Raw genomic sequence first — 20,707 nt, forward strand, 5'->3', positions numbered from 1 at the left:
CTGCGGGACAGGAGGGGCGGAGATGACTGTCAGTGCGGGGAGTGATGAGGAGGTGTCCGTTTGTGGGCACCCACATGGCGGGCAGGGCCCCAGCTGCGGCTGGGAGCAGAGCCTGCCCCACTGAGGGGCTGTGCACCAGGCAATGGGACAGCCACGTGCTCGCTCGGTCGCCAGGGACGTGCCACCAGTGGTAAGGGGACAGAAGCATCCCGGTCCTCCTCCTCCACAAGGCAGCTCAATGGATGCAATGCTGGAGTCCCCCGGACTCACAGGGCACCGCCCTGCCGGGCGCAGGGCAGGAGGCAGCCCGTCTCCCTGTGACGCCTGCCGCCCTGCCTGAGGAGGGCATGGATGGACAGATGGACGGCGCGGGCACTTCTCACCTTGGCACTCGAACTTCTTGGCGGGGGTGGTGAGCAGCAGCTTGCCTTCCATGTCAGGGGGCCCAGCGCAGCGGGCGATGCCTGGCTCCTTGTACCCCGTCTTGACCCAGCTGGAGAGCCAGCGCAGGTTGCAGCTGCAGTACAGGGGGTTGGCCCCAATGGCTCTGCAGGGGAAGGAAAGGCAAAACTGCACCCGCTGCCCTCAGCAGGGAACTGGGCTCAGAGACCGTGGGAGGGGACAGGACTTGGTCACTTGGCTGGGCTGCCACGTGATGGGGGGACCCGGTGCTCCTCCATTTCCAGGCCAACCAGAGATACTGCCTGCAGGGGGAAGGACTGGGGCGCACGCTCAGCCCCACACTGCTGCCCAGTTAGATGACCCTCCTGCCAGCCCCACAGCCCACGCAGTGCCCCGTGGCTCCATGCTGGGGCTCTCCCCTGGCTGCCTGCACAGAAATCCTCGGGGGTCCCTCTCCAGCACTCGGGCAAAGCTGCCTGCGCCCAGCGCAAACCGGGCAAAGCACCTTGAGGCTGTGCAGAAACAACAGGACCATTGCACGGGAGCTGCGGGGCCAGCCTGGGCTCTGCTGCACAAGCCTTCAGGGCAGGGACATGGGAGCGGGCTGCTGGGGACGAGCAGCGGGTCACGGCCGGAGCTCATGGGGACAGCATCACGGGAGAGCAAGGCATTGCTCCGAGAGAGGAGGAGGAGGAGGGAGGGTTGCTCTGCTCCACATCAGAGCGCTGCAGGGAGCAGCAGATGACGTGGGAGGCTGAGGGGTTGGATGTCTCTTTGCATCCTCCTTCACTGCAAAGGTCAGCGGTGATGGAGGGCCGGTGTGACCGACACCTGTGACGAAGGAAGGAGATGGCAGCCCAGAAGGCAGGCGGCAGGGACAGCAGATCTGCTGGGGCTGACAAACCTGGTCCTACAGCACCGACAGCGCCGGCTGGTGACACAGCTCAGCCCTGCGGGAACCAGCAGCACCGGCTGGCAGCAGCAAAGGCAGCACCGTGCTTCGGCAAGGGAAATCAGTGAAGGGCCAAGGAAGACCAGACCAAGCATTGCTGCTCCCAAAAAAACCAGGGAGGCCAGGACCGGAAATCAAGATGCTCTCTGCAAGCTGGAGGAACAGCCTGAGACCCCCAGGATGCCAGGAGCAGGACCAGCCACCAGCAGGCGGGTGGGAACGGCTTAGCAGGGATAGGGAAGGGACCGAAAAGTCACCGTGAGCAAAGCTGAACCCCTGCCCTGGGCGGTGGGTACGGGGCTGTGCTCCTGGGGTACCGGTTCCCTCAAAGAGGGGCTGAAACACTGCCACAGGCAGGAGGATGCTTGATGACAGATTTGGGGGACCGCTGCAGGGAAGTGCCCTGGCAGGAGGCTAACGACACGCTGGCACGGGTCAGAGCACCCCTGCCAACCCACGGCCGTGCCAGCACCTTGCATGGCTTGACCTGGATGTTAGGGGACCCCAGGGACCTGGGGGGGGGACACACCCCCACACCACCTCCAGCAAGGACCATAGGGCCATCCCAGCAGCACTGGGAAGCTCAGCTGTACGCCCAGACCTGGGGGCTGAGCACGGGAAGGGCAGGCACGGCACGGCACTGCCCCACAAACACTGTCCCAAGTACCGGCCCAGAGAAGAGGAGAGGAGGCAGCTCAGCCCCCAGAGAAGCTGGGCTCAGCCTCGTGTCTTTTAAAGGTCTCCTGAGCCCGCATCCAGCCCTGCACCCTGCGGAGCAGGAGATACTCACAGGTGGGACAGGGAGGTGACATCTGCGAAGATGCCCTCGGGGAGGCTGGAGATGTCATTGCCGTGGAGAGACCTGCAGAGAACAGAGGGTCCTGCGATCCCCGCGGCTCCAGGGTGGGCAGCAAGGACTGTGACCAGCTGGGCTGCCCCCACCCCACGGGTCCAGGCGTGGGTGGCAGAGCCGGACCCCACCACACTGTCACTGCTGCAAATGCACCATCTGTTCCGAGAGGCTGATGCATCTCCCCTCGCTCCTCCTGCAGCGTGTACCCTGCCCGTCTGCTTACACCCGCCTGCCAGTGGGCACAGGGGACACAGGGACACAGCCAGCAGCAGAGACGGGGCCAAGCGGGGCGGTGAGCAGGGCTACGGGCAGGTACTTACAGCAGCCGGAGGGAGCGGAGGCCCTCAAAGGCCAGCGGAGGGATGCACTGCAGGGAGTTGTAGCTGAGGATCCTGCGGAAGGGAAGGAGGAGGTAACACAGTGCCGTGGGCACCGCCGTGGGCACGGCTGCACGCTCCCCCCAGCCACCCCCTGCCACCCCACGTCAGCTCCAGCTCAAACCACAGCTTCGCCCAGGCGGAGGGGGAGACCCTGGGGTCACCAGCAACCCCCGTCTTCGGGGTCCCCTAGGAACAACACCGCAGGGACCGCACTTACAGGGTGGTGAGCTGGCTCATGTTGGTGAAGGAGGAGTTGCTCAGGGAGCTGATCTTGTTGTTGCTCAGATCGCTGGAAAACAGAAACCCCAGGGGCTGGAGCCAGCTGGGCCCCGTCCCCCCTCACTGCTCCCCCGCCGGCTCAGCTGCAATGGGGTGCAAACAGCAGCATGGCACGGCCTCCAAGGGAGCGGCAGGGCTGTTACGCAGGGTGCCGGCAGCAATGCCACTGTCACCCCTCCGCCCCGGGTCCAGCCCCAGCAGAGGCTGTGAGCGCCGCTGCCAGCCAGCTGTGTCCCGGTGCAGAGGGGGGACACAGAGGGCTGTCGGGGTCCCTGCCAGGCTCCTCCTTGGGATCACGCACCCCACCCCACGGGGACAACCCCTGTCCTCGCCCACAGGTCCCAGCAGTGGGACTGGCTGCCTGGGCTCCTGCTCCTGGCTACTTACACAAGCTGCAGGTACTTGAAGGTGGAGAGCTGCCCCGGGACCTGAGTGAACTGGTTTCCATCCAGGTAGCTGCAAAGGAGAACGAAAGCACCTCGGAGTGGTGAAGAAGCAGGAGGTCCCTCTCTCCACCCTCCGTTTCTCCTGCGCAGAGACCCCTATGGACTTTGGGCTGCGAGGAGCATCTCCAGCACCACCTCCCGCCCAGCACCCAGGGCCCACGGGGCTCTCGGGGGGCCCCTGGGCTGGCGGGGGAGCCGGCGCGCAAGCACATTAGCGTGCCTGGGGGCTCTGCGCGTGGGTCCCCGGGGGCAGTCTCCCAGCAGCCTGCATGTGCGAGCGCAGCCAGCCACGTGCTGCGTTTACACATCCGATGTGAGCGTGGGCGGCCGTAAGCGTTCCCAAGGCATGTGTGAGAGAGAGCGGAGGATGTGGAGAGAGAAGGGGTGTGCGAGACAGCACAGGCGTGCGAGGGGGTGGTATACATATGCATGTGCACAAGCAGTGCCTACATTCCCTGCACGCAGGACGTGCTGCATCCCAGACGGGTGCAGAGCCCGGGTGCAACGAGCAGCACGATCCCTGCACATCCAAACCTGGCACGGCTGCCTGGGCATCTCCCTGACACCCACGCTGATGGGCGGCTGACCCCAGGCAAATCGCACCCCTGTGTGCTCGGAGCCGGCGTCGCCAGGAGCATCCCCGCAGCCGCGGGGAGACGTGACGGCAGGGAGGGGCCGGGGAGCTGGCAGAGGCAGAGTGGCCCCATCCTTGTCGCTGATGGCAGGCTGCTGGGGACCGCAGAGCCCTGGGCTCCACGGCTGCGTGGGGACCGCAGCTGCAGGGGGCGGCTGTCCCGTGCTGCTCCTTCCCAAAGGCCAAAGAGCAGGGACCCATCTGCTGTGCCAACGCCCCTTGCACGTCACCTTTGGTAGCCCTGAGTTGGCAGAGAGGCTCTCGCTGAGCCCCTCACCGGGGTCAGGGCTGGACAGGGTTCCTAGGCTGGGTGGGGGTCCTGTTCCCACTACCAGGCCAGGATGGGGGTGTGGGAGGGAGCATCTCTGCCCCAACACCCGCAACCCCACAGCAGAGACACCCCACCCAGAGCCACAAAGTCACCCAGAGCCTGGGCACTCGCCCACCACTCACAGCTCCGTGACGTTCTTGGGGATCCCCTTGGGCAGGGTCTTGAGGTGCTTGTTGCTGCAGCGGACAACGGTGTCGAGGCAGGTGCACTCCTGCGGGCACTGGGGCCGGGGGATGCAGCTGGTCTCCTCCTGACCTGCACCGGGCACGGAGAGCCACCAAGTCACCGGGGCCCAGCCTTCAGGCACCGCGTGAGGCTGGACTCGGTGCCTCGTGCCCGCCTAGGACGGCTCCCCTCCCGTGCCGACCATCTCCCCTCGCCCCCAAAGCAGGGTGCTGCAGGCAGCCTGCTTGCGGAGAATAGCCCCAGCCTGGCTGAGAGCCAGCGGTGCAGGAATCGCCTCTGCGCCCAGAAACCACCTGCCCCACCAGGATGGATGCAACCAGCCAGCTCAAGGCTGCTCTGATTTTCAGCATTTCCAAGCAAAAATGCAGTCCCAGGAACAGCAGCGAGGAGGGCACAGAGGAAGAGGCTCAGCCCTGCAAATCCTCCTGACATAACCTTCAGCCACCTCCCAGACACAGGCTAGAGGGAGGGGTGCCTGCGCCGAGCAGCCGGAGGAGCCAGCGTTGCTCCCCCTTCCCCGCCGCGGTGCTGGGCTCCTGCGTGCAAGGCGTCCCCAGGACGACCGTATGTTATCTCGCACCACTAGGAAAGGCGCAGGATGCAACCCTTCAGTCTTTGACGTGGTGGAGGAGGGAAAGCAGAAGAAATGATGATTTGTTTGTAAATATTTTCCAGAGGGCTCAAAAAGCTGTTCTAAATTAAAAAAGGAAAAAAAAGGCTTTTCTCTCGACACGCGCGCTCTCCGCCTGCTCCGTCTGCCCAGCTCCGGCGCGTGTGCAGGGCTGGGAGGGGAAGGAGGGAAGGAGCAGGATGAATCCTGGTGGGCTTTGCTGACACATCTGCTCCTGCCAGTACCCGGGGCACAGCATTTGCCAGCACGGACCTGCCTATGTACAAGGGCCACGCAGTTCGGTGCGTGCAAATTCCTCTCCCAGCTTCAGAGCAGCCCGTGGGTACCTGAGTGCAGCCCGAAGGGCTGGGTGCCAGGAAGGGAGATGTGTGCATCGTTAGGGGAGGGTGTTAGCGGGCTGAGGGACCCCTCGAGCTACCAGCTTGCCACAGGGCACTGCCGGACATCCTGGGAGCAGGGACAGTGTTGGGACAGGGAGTGTGGTGCCAGCCCAGGAGGAGCAGCCCGGTCTCCCCTTGCCCCCCACGCCGTGGGGCCCGTGAGTTACCTTCCTCACACCTGAAGTCGGGGAAAGCCACGTCCTGGAGCGGGATCTGCCGAAGGAAGTCGGGGTTTTGGCACCGCGGGTTCCCCGTCACAATCTTCCTCTTGCGCAGCCAGTCCCCCAGCCAGGCCAGCTGGCAGTTGCAGTTGAAGGGGTTGGCGAGAAGGTTCCTGCACACGGGAAGGAGCACGACGGCATCACCCGAGCAGCCGCCGGGCAAGGGAACCCGCTGCAGCCCCCCGCCGCGATGGGCACGGCCTGGGAGCATCCCCCCGGGGCCCGAGACGTACAGCGTGGAGAGGGACTGCAGCGTGTCGAAGGCGCCTGGCGCGATGGTGCTGATCTGGTTGTCGTACAGGGAGAGCAGGCGGACGTTGCGCAGCCCCGTGAAGCTGTCGTTGTGGATGCAGCTGATGCGGTTGTTCCTCAGCATCCTGCGGAAGGAAGGGGACGAGGGCACCTAATGAACTGGGCAGGCACCACGGGGGAAACCCACCAGCCGTGCCCACCTTGCTGCCGAGCAGCAGGATGAGCCCGAGCCAGCCCCTGAGCAGCAAAAACCTGCCCCCCCCCCCCCAGCTCTGGATATAGCCAGAAGATGGGTAAGGTGCTCCCGAGCTGGTCCTGCAGTGATGCAGACAGCACCAGCCCAGCAGCGCGGGCAGGGCAGGGGAGCAAGGAGCAGGGATGTTCCCATCCCTGTGCCCACAGCGAAGGGGGTACTCACAGGGTCCTCAGCCCATCCAGGCCCCTGAACATGCCGCTCCGCACCGACTCCAGCTGGTTGACGGTGAGGTGCAGCTCGCTGACGGAGGATGCCCCCTCGAACGCCCCGTCCTCGATCTCCGACACCTTGTTGTTGCTGAGGTTGCTGCAGAGAGGGGAAAGCAGGCTGGGATGGGGGGCTCTGCCCCAACCTCATCCTGAACCCTGCCTCCCCCAGGTCCCACCGAGCACCCCGTGATGCCCAATCCCTTGGGGAACCCTCGGGTCGGGATGTGCCCCCCCATTTCATGCCCCAGGCTGCCTGGGCATCAGGACCCCATGTGCCTTCCCAGCCCCCGGGCACTCCTGATGGGGCTGTGCCTGCCCAATACTCACATTTTCTTGAGATGCGGGAGTTTCTTGAAGATGCCAGTGGCCTCCAGGATGGAAATTTCGTTGTTGTTCAGGCGCCTGGGGTGGGCGGCAGGGAAAAGAGCTCAGGAGACGGCTGTGAAAGGCCTGGCATAAACCACACCCTGAGCCAAACCCCAGCACCAGCGATGCTCCAGTTGCAGGAGGAAAAGCGGGATGGGAAGGAGGAGGCTCTTACAGCTCGGCCGTGGACTGCGGGATGCGCTCCGGGATCTTGGTGAGCTTCAGGTTGGAGCACTCGACCACGCTGGATTCGCAGCGGCACTTCGGGGGGCAGATCACGTCGCTGTTGCACTCGCTGTTCAGCTGGTAATCCTCCGTCCCTGCGAGGGAGCGAGGGGTCCCACAGGCAGAGGAACGGGGGGCTGCGCCTGCCCTCCCCTCCTCTGATCCTCCCACACCCCCAGCTGGCCTCGGTCTCTTCCTCACCTACCCCCACCCAGCCGCATTACCCCTCTCTGTGCCCAAAGCAGCTTATCTGCAGGGATATTTGTCCTGGGTACAGGGGCTGCTGCGCTGCCCGCCACCCTCCCACCTCCCGCAACCAGAGCCGGGCCCCGGGGACACCTCTGTGCCCATCCAGATAACGGCACGATGGGAGATGCTGCAACACATCCCGGTACCCAGTGCTTTTACTACCGCAGCACCCGGGAACTCAGCAACCAGAAATGATGGGAAATGCAGCGTGGTCCTGCCGGGCCAGACCACGGGGCTCTGGCACAACCACACCCGCAGGCAGCCTGTCCGAAAGGGCACAACGCACGCACCCACGCACGCATGCGTGTGGCTCTTCCTCTTACCTGGGATGAAATACTGCTCTTTGGCTGCGGAGAAAAAAGCGCATCAGCACCCTGAGCGCACGGACACCAGGCTGGGGCAGGGCTGAGGACAGCCACCGCAGGGCACCGGGGACGGGGACAGCTCTCACCCGAGCAGCGAAACTTCTTGCTCTTGATCTGGCCGATGCGCTTGTTGGCCAGGCGCCGGGGGCTGGCACAGCGGGCACCGCTGGTCTCGATGGGGTTGGCGCGGAGGAAGTCTGCCAGCCACTTCAGGTTGCAGTCACAGACGAAGGGGTTCTGGGCCAGGTGCCTGCAGCAGGGACAGCGGGTGACGCACCGCTGGGGGCGGCGGGTGACACACTGCCAGCGGCAGCGGGTGACCGCCAGCTCCAGCCCCAGCTACCCGCCGAGATGCTTCCTCCCAGGCAGCCGCCCGCCCGGGCATCGGAGCTGGCACGGGCACTCACAGGGTCTGGATGGCCCGCAGGGAGGTGAAGGTGCCCTTGGCCAGGCTCTGGATCTTGTTGTCATAGAGCGAGAGCAGCGAGAGGTTCTGCAGGTCCTGGAAGGCGTCCGCCCGCACGCAGTTGATCTTGTTGGCGTTGAGGAGCCTGGCAGGGTGGGAGGGACGTGAGGCTGGGGACCCCCTTCACTGCACCACGGGTGCTGGGGACCTCAACCCCGCTTCCCAGTGTCCCCACCTCCCCACCCAGCCACCAGTGCCTTACAGCAGTTGCAGGGCGAAAAGTCCCCCAAAGACGCCCTTGGGGAGCTCCGTGATCTTGTTGCCGTACAGCACCCTGGGAAAGGAAGGCTGGTGTGAGAGGGATGGAGGGGAGCGGTGTGGGGCACGGTTCAGTGGGCACAGTGTCCGCCCCACCTCACCCCACACACCCCGGCGCAGGCACTTACAGCGAGTTCAGCGAGCGCAGTCCCTGGAAGGCATCGGGGGCGATCTCTGAGATCTGGTTGTTGCTCAGGTCTCTGAAACCCAAAGGGAGAAGGTGGACTGGACCCCTCTTCTCTCGCCCCATGCCCCTATCCTCCTGCTGGGTCCCAGGGACCACCCCCAGCACCCTATACACAGAGCTGGGGGTATCTGAGACCTCATCCCAGTGCTGCCACGTGGGCCACCCGTGTCACGGCAAGTGCCCCACGCCCATCAGAGTGGGGGGGCTGCAGGCTCACAGCAGTGGACAGCAGGGTGAAGGGTGCTGGGGTTCGGGGTGGGCTGCACACTTACATCCTCCGCAGCTTCTTGTAGGGGGAGAAGGCGCCTGGGGGGATGGACTTGATGCCGTTGAGCTCCAGGCGTCTGCAGAGAGAAGGGGGAGATGAGGGCTGTGGGGCTGGCCGAGTCCCAGCACCCCATTGACAGGGCTGAGGGGCTGCAAGACCCCCAGGCTTGCAGTAAGCTACCCCATCGGAGTGGCACCATTCACCCCAGGGACAACTTGCAGCCTGTGGTCAGGGCTTTCTGCATCAGGGAGGGGTGCCACGGGTGGGGGGACCACGCTGGCTGGGGCAGGGGGAGCACCTCCACCCCCCCAGCACCCTGGGTCTGGGGGTGCCTGCTGCCTCCCACATGCTCTGTGTGCCGTCCTGGCAGGGGCTTTGCTCCATAATTGGATTCTCCTAAGGAGATTATTTCTCTATTTACATTTTTAATGCAGCTAAATCCAGGGCTAAATCTGGGCAGCATGGCAGAAGGGCAAGGCCCGCCGCCCCTGTGTCCCCACTGCCTCGAGCCACCCAGAGCCCAGTGGTGACAGCGTGGGGCCGTACTCACATCTCCGTCATGGTCTCGGGCAGGTTGGCGGGGATGGCCGTCAGCCCCTTGCCCCGACAGTCCACGATGCCGTTGCTGCAAGTGCACATGGCCGGGCAGGAGCCAGAGGACAAGCTGCAGAGCTGGGCACGTGCCGGGTCCATTTGTCCTGCTGGGGGAGCAGCCAGCATGGGAGTGGCAAAGAGCTGGGCCAGGTGGGTGGATGGCAGCACCCCGAGGAAGGGACCCTGGTGACAGCTCAGCGTGCTGGGACAGCTCGTGGCACCCTCGAGCGGGTGCACAAGGTCCTGGTGCGCCCCAGCCCCATGCAAAAGGCACACAGCTCCACGGGCACAGACTGATAGGGTCACACTGATAGGGTGTGGTGTCCCCATGTTGTCCCCGCACCAGGGTCGGTGCTGACATGAGCCGAGCCCACGGCGTGCATCCGTGCTCTGAGCTGGGGCACGTGGCAGGGAGTGGAGGTGGGCTGCATCGATGGGACAGGCTTTGTCCCCTCCACCCGTGTCCCTGCCCTGGCACCCACCGCCTCCCCAGTCTCCCTTACCGGAGCAGCTGAACTCGTTCTTCTGGATTTCGGCCACGTTGAGGCCGCGGAGCTGGGCTGGAGCGGCACACTGGGTGAAGAGCCCGATGGTGGGGCGCTGGCGCAGCCACTGCGAGAGCCAGGCCAGGTGGCAGTCGCAGAAGAGGTGGTTGGAGTGCAGGCGGCTGCGGGCGGGCGGACGGGGCAGTCAGCAGCCACGGGACGGCTCCTGCCCACCACCCCACTGCCCTCCGGCTGCCCCAGCCTGGCTCATCCCAAAAGCCAGGGGCATACAGAGGCAGACATGGAGGAGCCCAAGAGCATCTGTGCCGGCTACCAAGGCCACCTTGCTTGGCAGTGCTTGGGGATGCTCTGCAGGGGTGTCCCCTCCATCCCCTCCCCAGGGTGCTGTCCCAGCACTGCTGAGCTGCTGGCACCGGCAGCAGAGCTGGGGACATCCCTCTCCAGCCCGGGGGGTCCCTCCCACCGTCACGGCCCCGGCACTCACAACGTCCGCAGCTTGGGCATGTGGTTGAAGCTGGACACGGGGATGGAAGTGATATTGTTGTTATTCAGGGTCCTGCGAGAAGGCAGAGGGGGGGCAGGTCAGGGTGGCCAGGCCATAAATGGGAGCATGAGATGGTCCAGGTGGCACCAAACCCCTGAGAGCAACAGCACCCACCCACCCCCCAGCACAGGGTGGATGGATGGAGAGGCGAGGGATGGGGACAGCCCAAACCCCCAGGCCGGGCTTGCTGCCCTTTCCAGGCTTCCCCCCTCCACAGCCAGCTGCAGGCAGGTGGACACTGTGGGGCAGGATCAGACCCTGGAGCACAGCCCCCCAGGAGTGGTACCAGACCCCTGCTCAGCCCCTCCTCAGGGCCAGGGAGAGATGGGACGCTGGGGATCTCCCTGCAACGCCTTGGTGAGCAGGGAGCACCCGGGGACACCCTCACCCCACATGGGGCTTGCGGGCTGGAGGGTCCAGCTAGCCCCTGGCCACTTACAGGACCTCCAGCCCCCGCAGGGCGCGGAAAGCCCCATCCTCGATGCAGCTGATCTGGTTCTTGTCCAGTTGCCTGCGGGAGAAAGACGCAGGGAGCGTTGCTGGGACAGCCCAGGCAGAGAGCAACCGGTGGCTTCCGATGCCTCCTGCCACCGGACCCGACCCCAAACTCTCCCATGCCACCCGTGCCCATCCCCACCGGGACTCACAGGTTCTTGAGGTCGGTGGCCCCACGGAAGGCTTTCCTGGGGATGGCCTGGATGAAGTTCTCGCTCAGGTCCCTGCAGAAGAAAGAGGCAGGAAGGAAAATGAGCGGTGCCTGCAAAACACAATGCCCCATGGGACCCCGGTGTCCACAGGCAGGGGCACGGCCCGGCACTCAGTGATCCCCGAGGGCCTCTGAGAAACTGTAATTTGGCTTCAGGTCCTTGGTTGCCCACTGCCCCGCTGTCCATCCCGAGGCAAGTCCAGCTCCATCCATGGTGGCTGCCAGTGGCCGGGGCTCCCCAGCACTGCTGTCCCCAGCTCTGATAAGCAGAGCATCAGGGCACAGCTCTGGGAAAACCCTCTGTACTTAAATACCCTGTGACTGCTATAATTACAGGTCCCTGCTGATTAACTGGTAATTACACTTAGTGGCTCCAGCAGGCATTCCCATGGAGCTTGCCCCACACTTTAGAGGGCATAAATAATCGGGTCATTAATTACTTCATCACTACACGGCACTGTCCGTGTAATCACGCACTCTGCAGTGCCGGGGCATGCAGGGCCGGCACAGGCTCTGTGTTTGCAGGGCTGGCAGCAGGTCAGATCCCCCACCGTGCCTGGGCTGGCTTTTAACAACCACGAAGGCCAGAAATCTCACGGCAAAGTAGGGTCTGGGTGGACCGGCTCAGCTCACCCCATCCTCAGGGGGACCTGCCTACCGTATTTGTGTCCCATGGCTCCGTGCTGCCGTTCCCTCTCCCACCCCAAAGGCCAGGAGCTCCTCCCAGCTCAGCAGGCGCCTGCATTGCCTGCCCCCAGCCCCACACCAGCACAGCCCTGCTCCAGCCACCCACAGGGCAGGAGGCCAAGTCCCCAGCTCCCTCCTGGCACAGGGGCACAGCATGGCATTTGCCCTATGCAGCAAGTCCATGGGTAAGTGAGCAGCAGGACCAGGGCATCCCGTGTGGATTAAGCACAACCCAGCATTACACAGGGCATGCAGACACCCCCATCCCAGCCCCGAGAGGTGGTTTGGGGTGTCCCTGGATGCCAGCATTTCACACTCAGTGCTCACCAGCTCTGCTTCAACATAACAAAGCCTGTTCACTACTGATATCCCAGGGCAGTTGGGCTGGGTCAGGATGGAGGTGCAGCATCCATACTCCTCCCCGTGCCCCCATTTCCTCCAGAAATTGGCTCAGCATGGCCCACAAGCTGCTAGCAAAAGACCTGGGGGTCTCCAAATCGGGACTTCACTCCAGCCAAAAGCTTCACCACCACGATGGGGAAACATTCCCAGAGGGAAGCACCAGCATCTCTTGCACAGATGCACGAGGAGAAGGAAAACCCAAGGACGGTGGGCTTGCCCAGCCCTCCGGTGAGATGCCCAGCCACCAAGGAGCTGCCGTACGGTACCAGAGCGATGCACCCGCCCCGGCTCCCTGCACACTTCGTGCTGGTGCGTCACCCTGGCACCGTGTGCAGGGAGCAGGGGCTGGTGCATCGCTCTGGGTCGTTCCTGGGGAACCAAACCCGGCGGGCAAAGCACCATTGCTGGGGCAGAGGAAGGGAGGTGCCTCCCCTGGCAGGGCCCAGGCTCCCGGGGAGGGTAAATCCCGGCTCCCCGCCAGCAGCCGGGCGCGCAGCAGGCGCAGTTTCACCGCTACCCGCGCGGCGGCACTGCCAGGCTGCCTGCCCTGCCTGCGCTGCCTGCCCTGCCTGCGCTGCCCGCGCTGCCTGCCTGCCCTGCCTGCGCTGCCTGCCTGCCCTGCCTGCCTGCCCTGCCTGCGCTGCCTGCCCTGCCTGCGCTGCCTGCCCCGCCCACGCTGCCTGCCCTGCCTGCCTGCCCTGCCTGCGCTGCCTGCCTGCCCTGCCCGGCCTGCCCTGCCCGTGCTGCCTTCGCTGCCTGCCCTGCCCGCGCTGCCTGCCCTGCCTGCCTGCGCTGCCTGCCCGCGCTGCCTGCCCTGCCTGCCTGCCCTGCCCGCGCTGCCGGCCTGCCCTGCCTGCCCTGCCCGCGCTGCCTGCCCTGCCTGCCTGCACTGCCTGCCCCGCCCGCGCTGCCTGCCCTGCCCGGCCTGCCCTGCCCGTGCTGCCTGCGCTGCCTGCTCTGCCTGCGCTGCCTGCTCTGCCTGCGCTGCCTGCCCTGCCTGCCTCCGATGCCTGCGCTGCCTGCCCTGCCTGCCTGCCCTGCCTGCCTGTGCTGCCTGCCCTGCCCGCGCTGCCTGCCTGCCCTGCCTGCCCTGCCTGCCTGTGCTGCCTGCCCTGCCCGCGCTGCCTGCCCTGCCCGGCCTGCCCTGCCCGTGCTCCCTGCGCTGTCTGCGCTGCCCGCGCTGCCTGCTCTGCCCACTCTGCCTGCGCTGCCGACTCTGCCTGCTCTGCCTGCGCTGCCCGCCCTGCCTGCGCTGCCGGCTCTGCCTCGCCTCCCCTCGCCCAGGCTGCTCCAGCCCTTCCCAGGGCTCTGGGCCGAGCCCTCCCCGAAGGGATCGGGATTGGGATCGCCTCGCACTCTCCAAAAGGGAAGGACCCAACACCTGCAGCAACCCTCGACACTCCAGCACCCCTTCAGATGCAACCGCCCCCTCCCCATCCTCTGCTGGGGACGCAATGAGCCCAAGGACCCCCAGGAATTGCAATGACCCTTCAGAAAAAAAACGCAGCATTGCCCCAAATCCCCTTTTCCCCTTTGGCTCCTAGAAGAAGGAATCCCCTAGAAAACCTTCTGGAAACCCCCAGACAAAGTTCACTGCTCTTCCTAGCAATGCATTCAATGCACCGTGCTCCCTCTTGGCAGCTGCCTGTCCTCCAACATTAGACTGGTTGCAGCAGGGCCAAGCATGGAATCACCCACCACGCTTCGGTGCTCTGCACCCCCCGTCCCAGCTCTGGTGCTGCCTGCCTGGGCAGCCTCTGCCTGCAGCTTGTTTGGTCCCCCCCCATGGAAATCTTGCTCGTGTTTCTCCACTCACAGCACATGGGAGTCCCAGTGCACCCGGGGAGTAAACCCAAGCATCTGTCTGCAAGCTGCTCACTTACAGCTCGTGAGGGAAACGCTGCTAGAAGGTTGCAACTGACTTTGCGAGGCTTCTCCCCTTCACAGCTTTTTGTGACAGTCACCGATGAAGTGCTGCCGTTGGGGGTACCGAAGCCAAGAGGGACAGACGCTGGATGCGAGGGTTTCAGCAAGGCCCCGGCACCGGGCTTACATTGCCGGCATGGTTACACAGCTGACGACACCAGGACAAACACATGCTTTGCCTGCGGGATCCTCGGGCCCCGGCGTTGGAACCAGGCACAGCCCCTTCCCTCCTGGTGTTTCATCGCTCCCAGCTATGTTTGCTTTACACTTTAGCACCGAAGAAACAGCAGATGGCACGGCTTCTCCTCGCTCTGCCGCACGGCTTGCGGCACCCTCGGCGGCTGTGCCGGTGCCACCTCGCACCCTGCCAAATACAAGCATGTCACTGCCATCACGTGCAGAGTGCCAGCAGTGACCACAAGCGCTGACATGTCCGACAGCCCTGCTGGGGACTGGCTGGCAGACGGGCACGGGCAGAGAAGGGGGAAAGAAAGCAGCCCCCACCCGTTGTCACGGCCGCCCTTTCTGCCTTTTCTGGTTTCACTTCCAGATATTTTCCTAAAGCTCCAAGTTTAAGGAGCTCCTGGTTATTGAAACCAGGGGATGCCCAAGCAGCCGGCCCATTCACAGCACCGCCGTCCTCCCATCCCCACGCCACGGGGACCACGCAGCTGGAGTTTCTCCCCGCACGGCACTGGGTGCAGAGGGCTCCGGTAGTCCCAGGGGTGCAAAGGGGGAAGGATGATGAGGGGTGAGCAGCTGATGGGGGACACACAGCCTCTGCCCTGTGAGTGCCGGAGGACAGAGCCAGATGTCTGCGCTTGGGCAGACCCTGCGGGGAGGCTGTAGCACGCGTGCATGCCCCAGTGGGAAGCTCTCAGCAGCCTGTCTGCAAAGCAGGGCCTCCGCTTGCTCCCCGGGAACCCACTGCGTTTCCACCCCTTCCTGGCCCAGCCCTATCCCAGACCCCTTCCGTCCCCAGGCTCACCTCCCATAGGGGTTTCTGACCCAGCAGATGCCTGTTAATCAGCAGCAGCTAGCCCCAGCTCACGGCTGTGCCATGGGGAGAAGGAGGGCACCCGCTTTGCTTCCATGGCCCCCAAAAGCCTTGTGGCCAAGCTACATCCACACAAGCCCCCCCTGGCTGGGCAGCGTGGAGGATTGCGGTGGTCAGGGACCGGGATTTTGGAGACTTCCCTGCTCGGATCTTATACCCCGTTGCCCTGCCCCACTGCATGCACGATGGTTGCCAGTGCAATACGTGCGGCGGGTCAGGAGGTGCCCCCGGCGCTGGCTCTCCTGGCAGCCAGCAGCCCCTGCCCACCACAGCCGGTCCCTGGGGAGCCTCGGCGAGGAGCCAGGCTCGGGGGTACGGCTCCTTGGGGCTGGCAGGGGCTCGGCAGCGGGAGCCAACCCCCCAGCGTGCCGCCCTGCCCGGCACTTAGCGGGGCACCCGAGCAAAACTGTTCGACATGGCTTCCCAGTGGGGAGCCCACTCAGGCAAACAAACCCCAGCAGCCTTAATCTCCCCGGCAAGAGCCCGGCGGGCCGGAGGGCGGGCGGGAAGGAGGGGGCCGCAGCGGGGCTGCGGCGGCCGGGCGGGGAGGCCGGGGCTATTACCACGCTCTCATTCTTTCGGCTAATCCTGACTTCACACTTTAACCTGATTGAGCCTTGTTTGGCGAGCCGGCTCCTCGTGCGCCGTGTGAGGGGATTAGGGCCGGACGCAGCGGGGAGGTAATTGCTTCCCAGCGGCGCTGGCCCCGCGTCCTCCGAGCCCCCCGCTGCCTGCCAAGAGTGCTGGGGCGGCCTGGCAGCCCTCCGGCACGGCACTCCCCTCGCCAGGCAGCCCGGCTTGGCAGCGTCCGCCAGGGCTGGCTCTGTTGGCGGTGCAGAGGGCCATCTCGCCCGGCGTCGGCAGCCACCGGGGCACCTCCGTCCAGGCGAAAGTCGCAGCCTGTGTCGTGTCCCAGCCGTGCCGACGAGGGCTGCGGAGGCACGGCATGGCAGGCGAGCGGCTTTCCGCCCTGGCAGCGCCCGCACGCCCAGGACTGGCTGCCGGCTCCAGGCGGGTGAAGTGCAGGGGGTTGCTCTCCTCTAATTTGTTTCCTCCCCACCTTCCACACTGGAAACTCATTAGCATCCGGTGGTCTCCTGGACACTTTCCTGCTCACTGGGGCAGATCAAAGGCATTAACCCTTCGGCTGCTGCTCCCACGATGCAAATGCATGCCAGGTCCCTGCTCGCAGGTCAGGCGCTTCCCCCAGCATCTCCACTCCACCGGTACTGGGACCAGCCGCTGCAGGCACCAGCTCAGCCACAGCAACCATCCACCAAGCCTCCAGCAGACAAAGCTGCTGCCCTCACAACCGAAGCCACACAGCCCTGGGCAGCACCAGCATTTTGGGCTGGGCTAGGTTCCCCCCAGATCCCTGCCTTGCCTTGCTGGTGCTGTGCCGGAGGAGGCTGTGCCGGGGTGCAGCCGGCATTTCCCCAAGCCCAAGGGCCTGCCAGGGACTAACCAGCAAGGATCATGGCACCAGCAGCTATTAAGCAGCCCGGTGTCCCTCAGGTCACCCTACACATGCTGTTTGTCCCAGCACAGCCTGCCCAGGGCAGAGGGACAGGCAGAGCTGGGGCTGCCCTGCAGGCACAGCTGTTCATGCCACCACCTCCACCGCCTGACAGGTGACAAGGACAAGCGTGAATGGACAGAAAGAATCCCGCATTACGCAAGATCGATAGAGTAATCTGCGCTCGCATTAGTGGCTGACAGCCCAGAGTCCCCCCGGGGGGTCTGCACTCCCGTTTCTCACTACAGGGGAGGAGCGGCTGCACCCACTGCTTGTGCCGGCGTCGGCACCCGCAGCCCCGTGCTGGGGGAAACAAGTGTCACCCACATGTCCCAGCTGCACAGTCCATTCGAGGTGATGGACACGAGTCCCCAGTACTGCGAGGACCCAGCACCCAAGGAGGGGTGTCCTGGAGGGGAGCTTCTTGCTGGAGGCTGGGGGCAGCTGCCCTGCTGCTGCATTAGCAGGGTGCCGGGGTAACGAGCCAGGGTTTTGTCCACCGTGTCACCTGTCCCGGTCCCCAGCGCCAGCAGGAGCAGGGCCCCGCAGCCCCATCTCAGGTTCAGGCTCCCACGGCGTGCCCGCAGCATTACGTCAGGCTGTTTGATTTTTAATGGGCTCCGCGGGCCCAGCTGCCGGCACCGCTCCATCCCGGCCGAGGGGGACGAGACAGACCTCCCACCCCCTCCAGCCCTGCCTCACTCCACCACCCCCAGGGTCACGGGGAGCCTGCGCGCTGCCTGCTGCTGCCTGTTACCCGCTGCCACCCCGGCCCCTGGGGCTGATGGCGTTTGTGCAGGACAGGGTGGGACGGCAGAGCCTGATGCATGGGTGCCAACAAGCCCGGGTGCAGCACGGTGGGCTCAGCATGAGCCCCTGCCCCTCAGGAAAGAGATCGTGGGGTCTCTGGAAATGGCACCTTAGCAGGGGCCAGAAAGGGAAATGGGAGGGGATGGGACAGGGTCCAAAGCAGCCTGGCGAGGGGGAAAGGGAAGATGATTCGCTGCTTTTCACAACACCAGAACAAGGGATGACCAGCACAACCACGAAGGCAGGCTTAAAAGCACAGCTAAGAGTGACTCCTCCAAATCAGGCGTTGTTAGTCCGTGGGACTCCCAGCCACAACCAGCTCAAAAGGGAAACGAATAGAAGAAAAGCACTGAGATGCACCTGCAATGCCATGCTGCGGCGAGGAACACCTGCAGGTGCATGCTCAGGAGCTGGCTTCTGCTGCCAGGAGACCGGCTGGGCACACCTCTGGTAGCCACCACACTGGCCGGTGCAGGCTGCCAGGCACGGCCAATGGCTCAGCCGCCGCTCAGCTGGCCCGACTGTCACCCAGCAGGAGTCACTTCTCCTGTCAGCCTGTTTTAGAGGGAGGCGGAGATGTACAACCCTTCTGCTCCCCGGACCAGCGTGGGGGATGTCAACCTGGGGTCAGCCCGATGCTCGCACCCCCCACCCAGCCAGGGCAGGGTGCCAGGGTCCCCGCTCCAGTCTGTCTCTGCCTGCCACTCTTGTCCCTGCCCCTCCTGGGGGGGGACAGCGAGGCGGGGGGGGCTGTTCAAGGGGGCACAGCTGGTTGCTGCGAGGAGCATCCCGGGCTGGGCGGTGCAGCACAGCCCTCCCCGCCGGCAGCCGGAGCCAGCGCTTCATCAGGCAGCCCCAGCCGCCAACAATTACATGCTGAGTAAATCGATGGGATATAATTGGACTATTAAGATCTCATTATCCTCCTGGCTCTGGGTGCCGCAGCCCGCAGCGTGCTGGGGGAGACCGCAACCTGCAGCCACAGAAACTGCCTCCTGACCCAGACAGCCTGACGGCTACTGGGGACAGGGTGCGCAGACCAGGGACGGTACAGCCAGAGGGGACAAGGATCGCGGCAGCAACCTGTATTCAGCGCAGGAGACATCTCTGTGGCAGAGTGAAGCACTGTGCAAAGGCAAGGAGGTGTCCCTACAGGGGCCCTAGAGATGAGGAGGTCCAGGTATCCTCCTTCTAGCCACCACAGCAGCCTGAAAGTCACCGCTGACCTCTCCTGCCCTGTGCAGGGCTCATTGCTCCTGGGTGGCATGGGGAGTTTGGCTTCCACGTACACTTTCACGCGTGCCTCTACCCCAGCCCAGCGGGAGAGCGGGGCCCATGTCCCCACCTGCGACTTGCAGGGTCCCCGTGCTCCGAGTCGCACAGGCTGCCCGGCCCTGGGAGTCCCCTCCCCTGTGCAAAGGCCACGTACCCATCGTGTCCGTCACCTGCTCACACACCTCCCGTGGGGGGGTGATGTGATTCTGGCCGTGGGACGGTCCTCCTGAAGGGACCAGAATCCTCAGCACCTCTTGGCAGCCAGGATGACACACCAGGGAACATCCACCGAAGTCCAAGCAACAATAAATAATCACTTCCCTTAGGAGAGCTGCCTCCATCCCCACCTGAGGTTTTTTGCAGTAATATTTCTTGTTATCTCAGCACCAGCAAAAGCGATGGATCAGAGCTCATCCTTGCCAGGCCCATATACATAAGGACAAAACAATCCTTGGCTGGAGCAAGGCAACACACCGCTAGACATCACGATGTCATGCTGAGTGCCTCAGACCACAGACCTCGGCAACACGAGCCCTATTAACAAATTCTGCCTGTCCACCAAGTACACACGGCAAAGAGTAAAGGTGAATGCTGCCAGACCGGGGAGCAATGCTTCATGCCACTCCTCTGCCGGGAAAGGCTTCCCAAAGTGCCATGCTGACCCCAGGCTCTGGCCCCGGCCCCTTCCCTCCCAGGAGATGCAGATGCTTCCCAAAACGTTAAAGCTGGAGAGGTTTGTTGCTTGGACAGCCAAGCAGACCATGTGTAAAACGTAACATATGCTCATGGCAACAGTTAGTGAGAAGAGTCCAAGCCCAGCACGGTGGTGCTGATTTAGCAAAACATTTTAGGGCATGCATAAATCTCAGCAGCTTCAAAGGGACACTGCTGACCCGTGCCATGACCTGGGCCTCTGTCCTTACCGGAGCACCAGCGACTGACACCAGCTGGTATCACCCACCGGTGCCGCCACGGTGCCCGCGTATGCCGAGGGGTTGCACTGGGGGTGCCAAGGCGCGTGGGTGCATGCACCGCAGGTGACACCAGCGGCCCCGTGTTTGGGCACGGGGGAAGTCGGGGACATGCAACGCCTGTCGCGAGCGGGATGATCTGCACGGGGAAGGCATACGCGCGAGCCGGGCTTTGCCGAGCAGCTCTCTGCGCAGGGCAGCACCTGTGCGGTGGCTCCGGTCCAGCTCCGGCAAGGAGCGGCTCCCATGTGGGCTGCGCTGCAAAGCCAGAGATGCAGGATTCGGCCTCTGTGGGAAGGGGGATGCTATGGGAACAAGGGGAGCTGGCCAAGGAAAAGAGGGGAGGGTGGGAGGGAGGGGGAATAAAGCATCTGCCACCCACCCTGGAGCCTCTTCAGACATTGAAACAAGTTAAAAGCAGCAGCTTTAATGGCAACACAAGTGAAATAACAAGCTGCAAACCCTGCGTGCCTGTCACCGCCCCCTCCCCACACTGTCCCTTTGTTCCTGCAACCTCGTTATCTGCGGGAAGGGGAGCGAATGCAAGGCTAAGGCACCACCACCAGCTCCCCGGCATCTTGAAGTGACTTGAGAGAGCCACAGCACCCGCTGTGCCCAGGGCCCTGTGGCCTGGCAGAGGCTGGGATGGGCAGGGGGGTGCCCTGCAGCACACACCCGGGAGCAGCCGCCCTGCCACTGTCTGCAAAGGGACCTGCTGTGTGGCTGACACGTCTCCCCCGGCTCCCACAGACCGCTGGTGAGGGCTCATCCCTCCAGCAAGTGTTTGGCTGGACACCGGGTGTTAAAACTGCACCTGCCCAGCTCACAGCCTCCGTGTGCCACTGCCACCGGGAGCCGAGGCACCCAGCCAGTGACCCCATCCCTGCCTTTCACCACCTCCAAGTCCACTCTGCCCT

The 20,707-nt window shown here is 64.3% G+C and overlaps 1 protein-coding gene across 1 annotated transcript in view; it reads right to left on the minus strand.

The window, feature by feature from the left end:
- The window catches only part of SLIT1 (slit guidance ligand 1), a 63,713-nt gene that overhangs the window by 5,346 nt on the left and 37,660 nt on the right, over positions 1–20,707 (minus strand). Inside the window, exons 5-26 of the mRNA XM_075504077.1 lie at positions 11,088–11,159; positions 10,880–10,951; positions 10,381–10,452; positions 9,894–10,057; positions 9,347–9,494; positions 8,801–8,872; positions 8,470–8,541; positions 8,286–8,357; positions 8,025–8,168; positions 7,704–7,867; positions 7,576–7,599; positions 6,954–7,098; positions 6,740–6,814; positions 6,366–6,509; positions 5,929–6,072; positions 5,642–5,808; positions 4,400–4,532; positions 3,254–3,322; positions 2,805–2,876; positions 2,528–2,599; positions 2,145–2,216; positions 384–547 (exon numbers count right to left, since the gene is read on the minus strand). Of these exons, the coding sequence (XP_075360192.1) occupies positions 384–547; positions 2,145–2,216; positions 2,528–2,599; positions 2,805–2,876; positions 3,254–3,322; positions 4,400–4,532; positions 5,642–5,808; positions 5,929–6,072; positions 6,366–6,509; positions 6,740–6,814; positions 6,954–7,098; positions 7,576–7,599; positions 7,704–7,867; positions 8,025–8,168; positions 8,286–8,357; positions 8,470–8,541; positions 8,801–8,872; positions 9,347–9,494; positions 9,894–10,057; positions 10,381–10,452; positions 10,880–10,951; positions 11,088–11,159 (2,333 nt within the window). The remainder of the gene's footprint in view (positions 1–383; positions 548–2,144; positions 2,217–2,527; positions 2,600–2,804; positions 2,877–3,253; positions 3,323–4,399; positions 4,533–5,641; positions 5,809–5,928; positions 6,073–6,365; positions 6,510–6,739; positions 6,815–6,953; positions 7,099–7,575; positions 7,600–7,703; positions 7,868–8,024; positions 8,169–8,285; positions 8,358–8,469; positions 8,542–8,800; positions 8,873–9,346; positions 9,495–9,893; positions 10,058–10,380; positions 10,453–10,879; positions 10,952–11,087; positions 11,160–20,707) is intronic.

This window comes from Mycteria americana, chromosome 6 (genome assembly GCF_035582795.1).
Source record: "Mycteria americana isolate JAX WOST 10 ecotype Jacksonville Zoo and Gardens chromosome 6, USCA_MyAme_1.0, whole genome shotgun sequence".
Lineage (NCBI taxonomy): Eukaryota > Metazoa > Chordata > Aves > Ciconiiformes > Ciconiidae > Mycteria > Mycteria americana.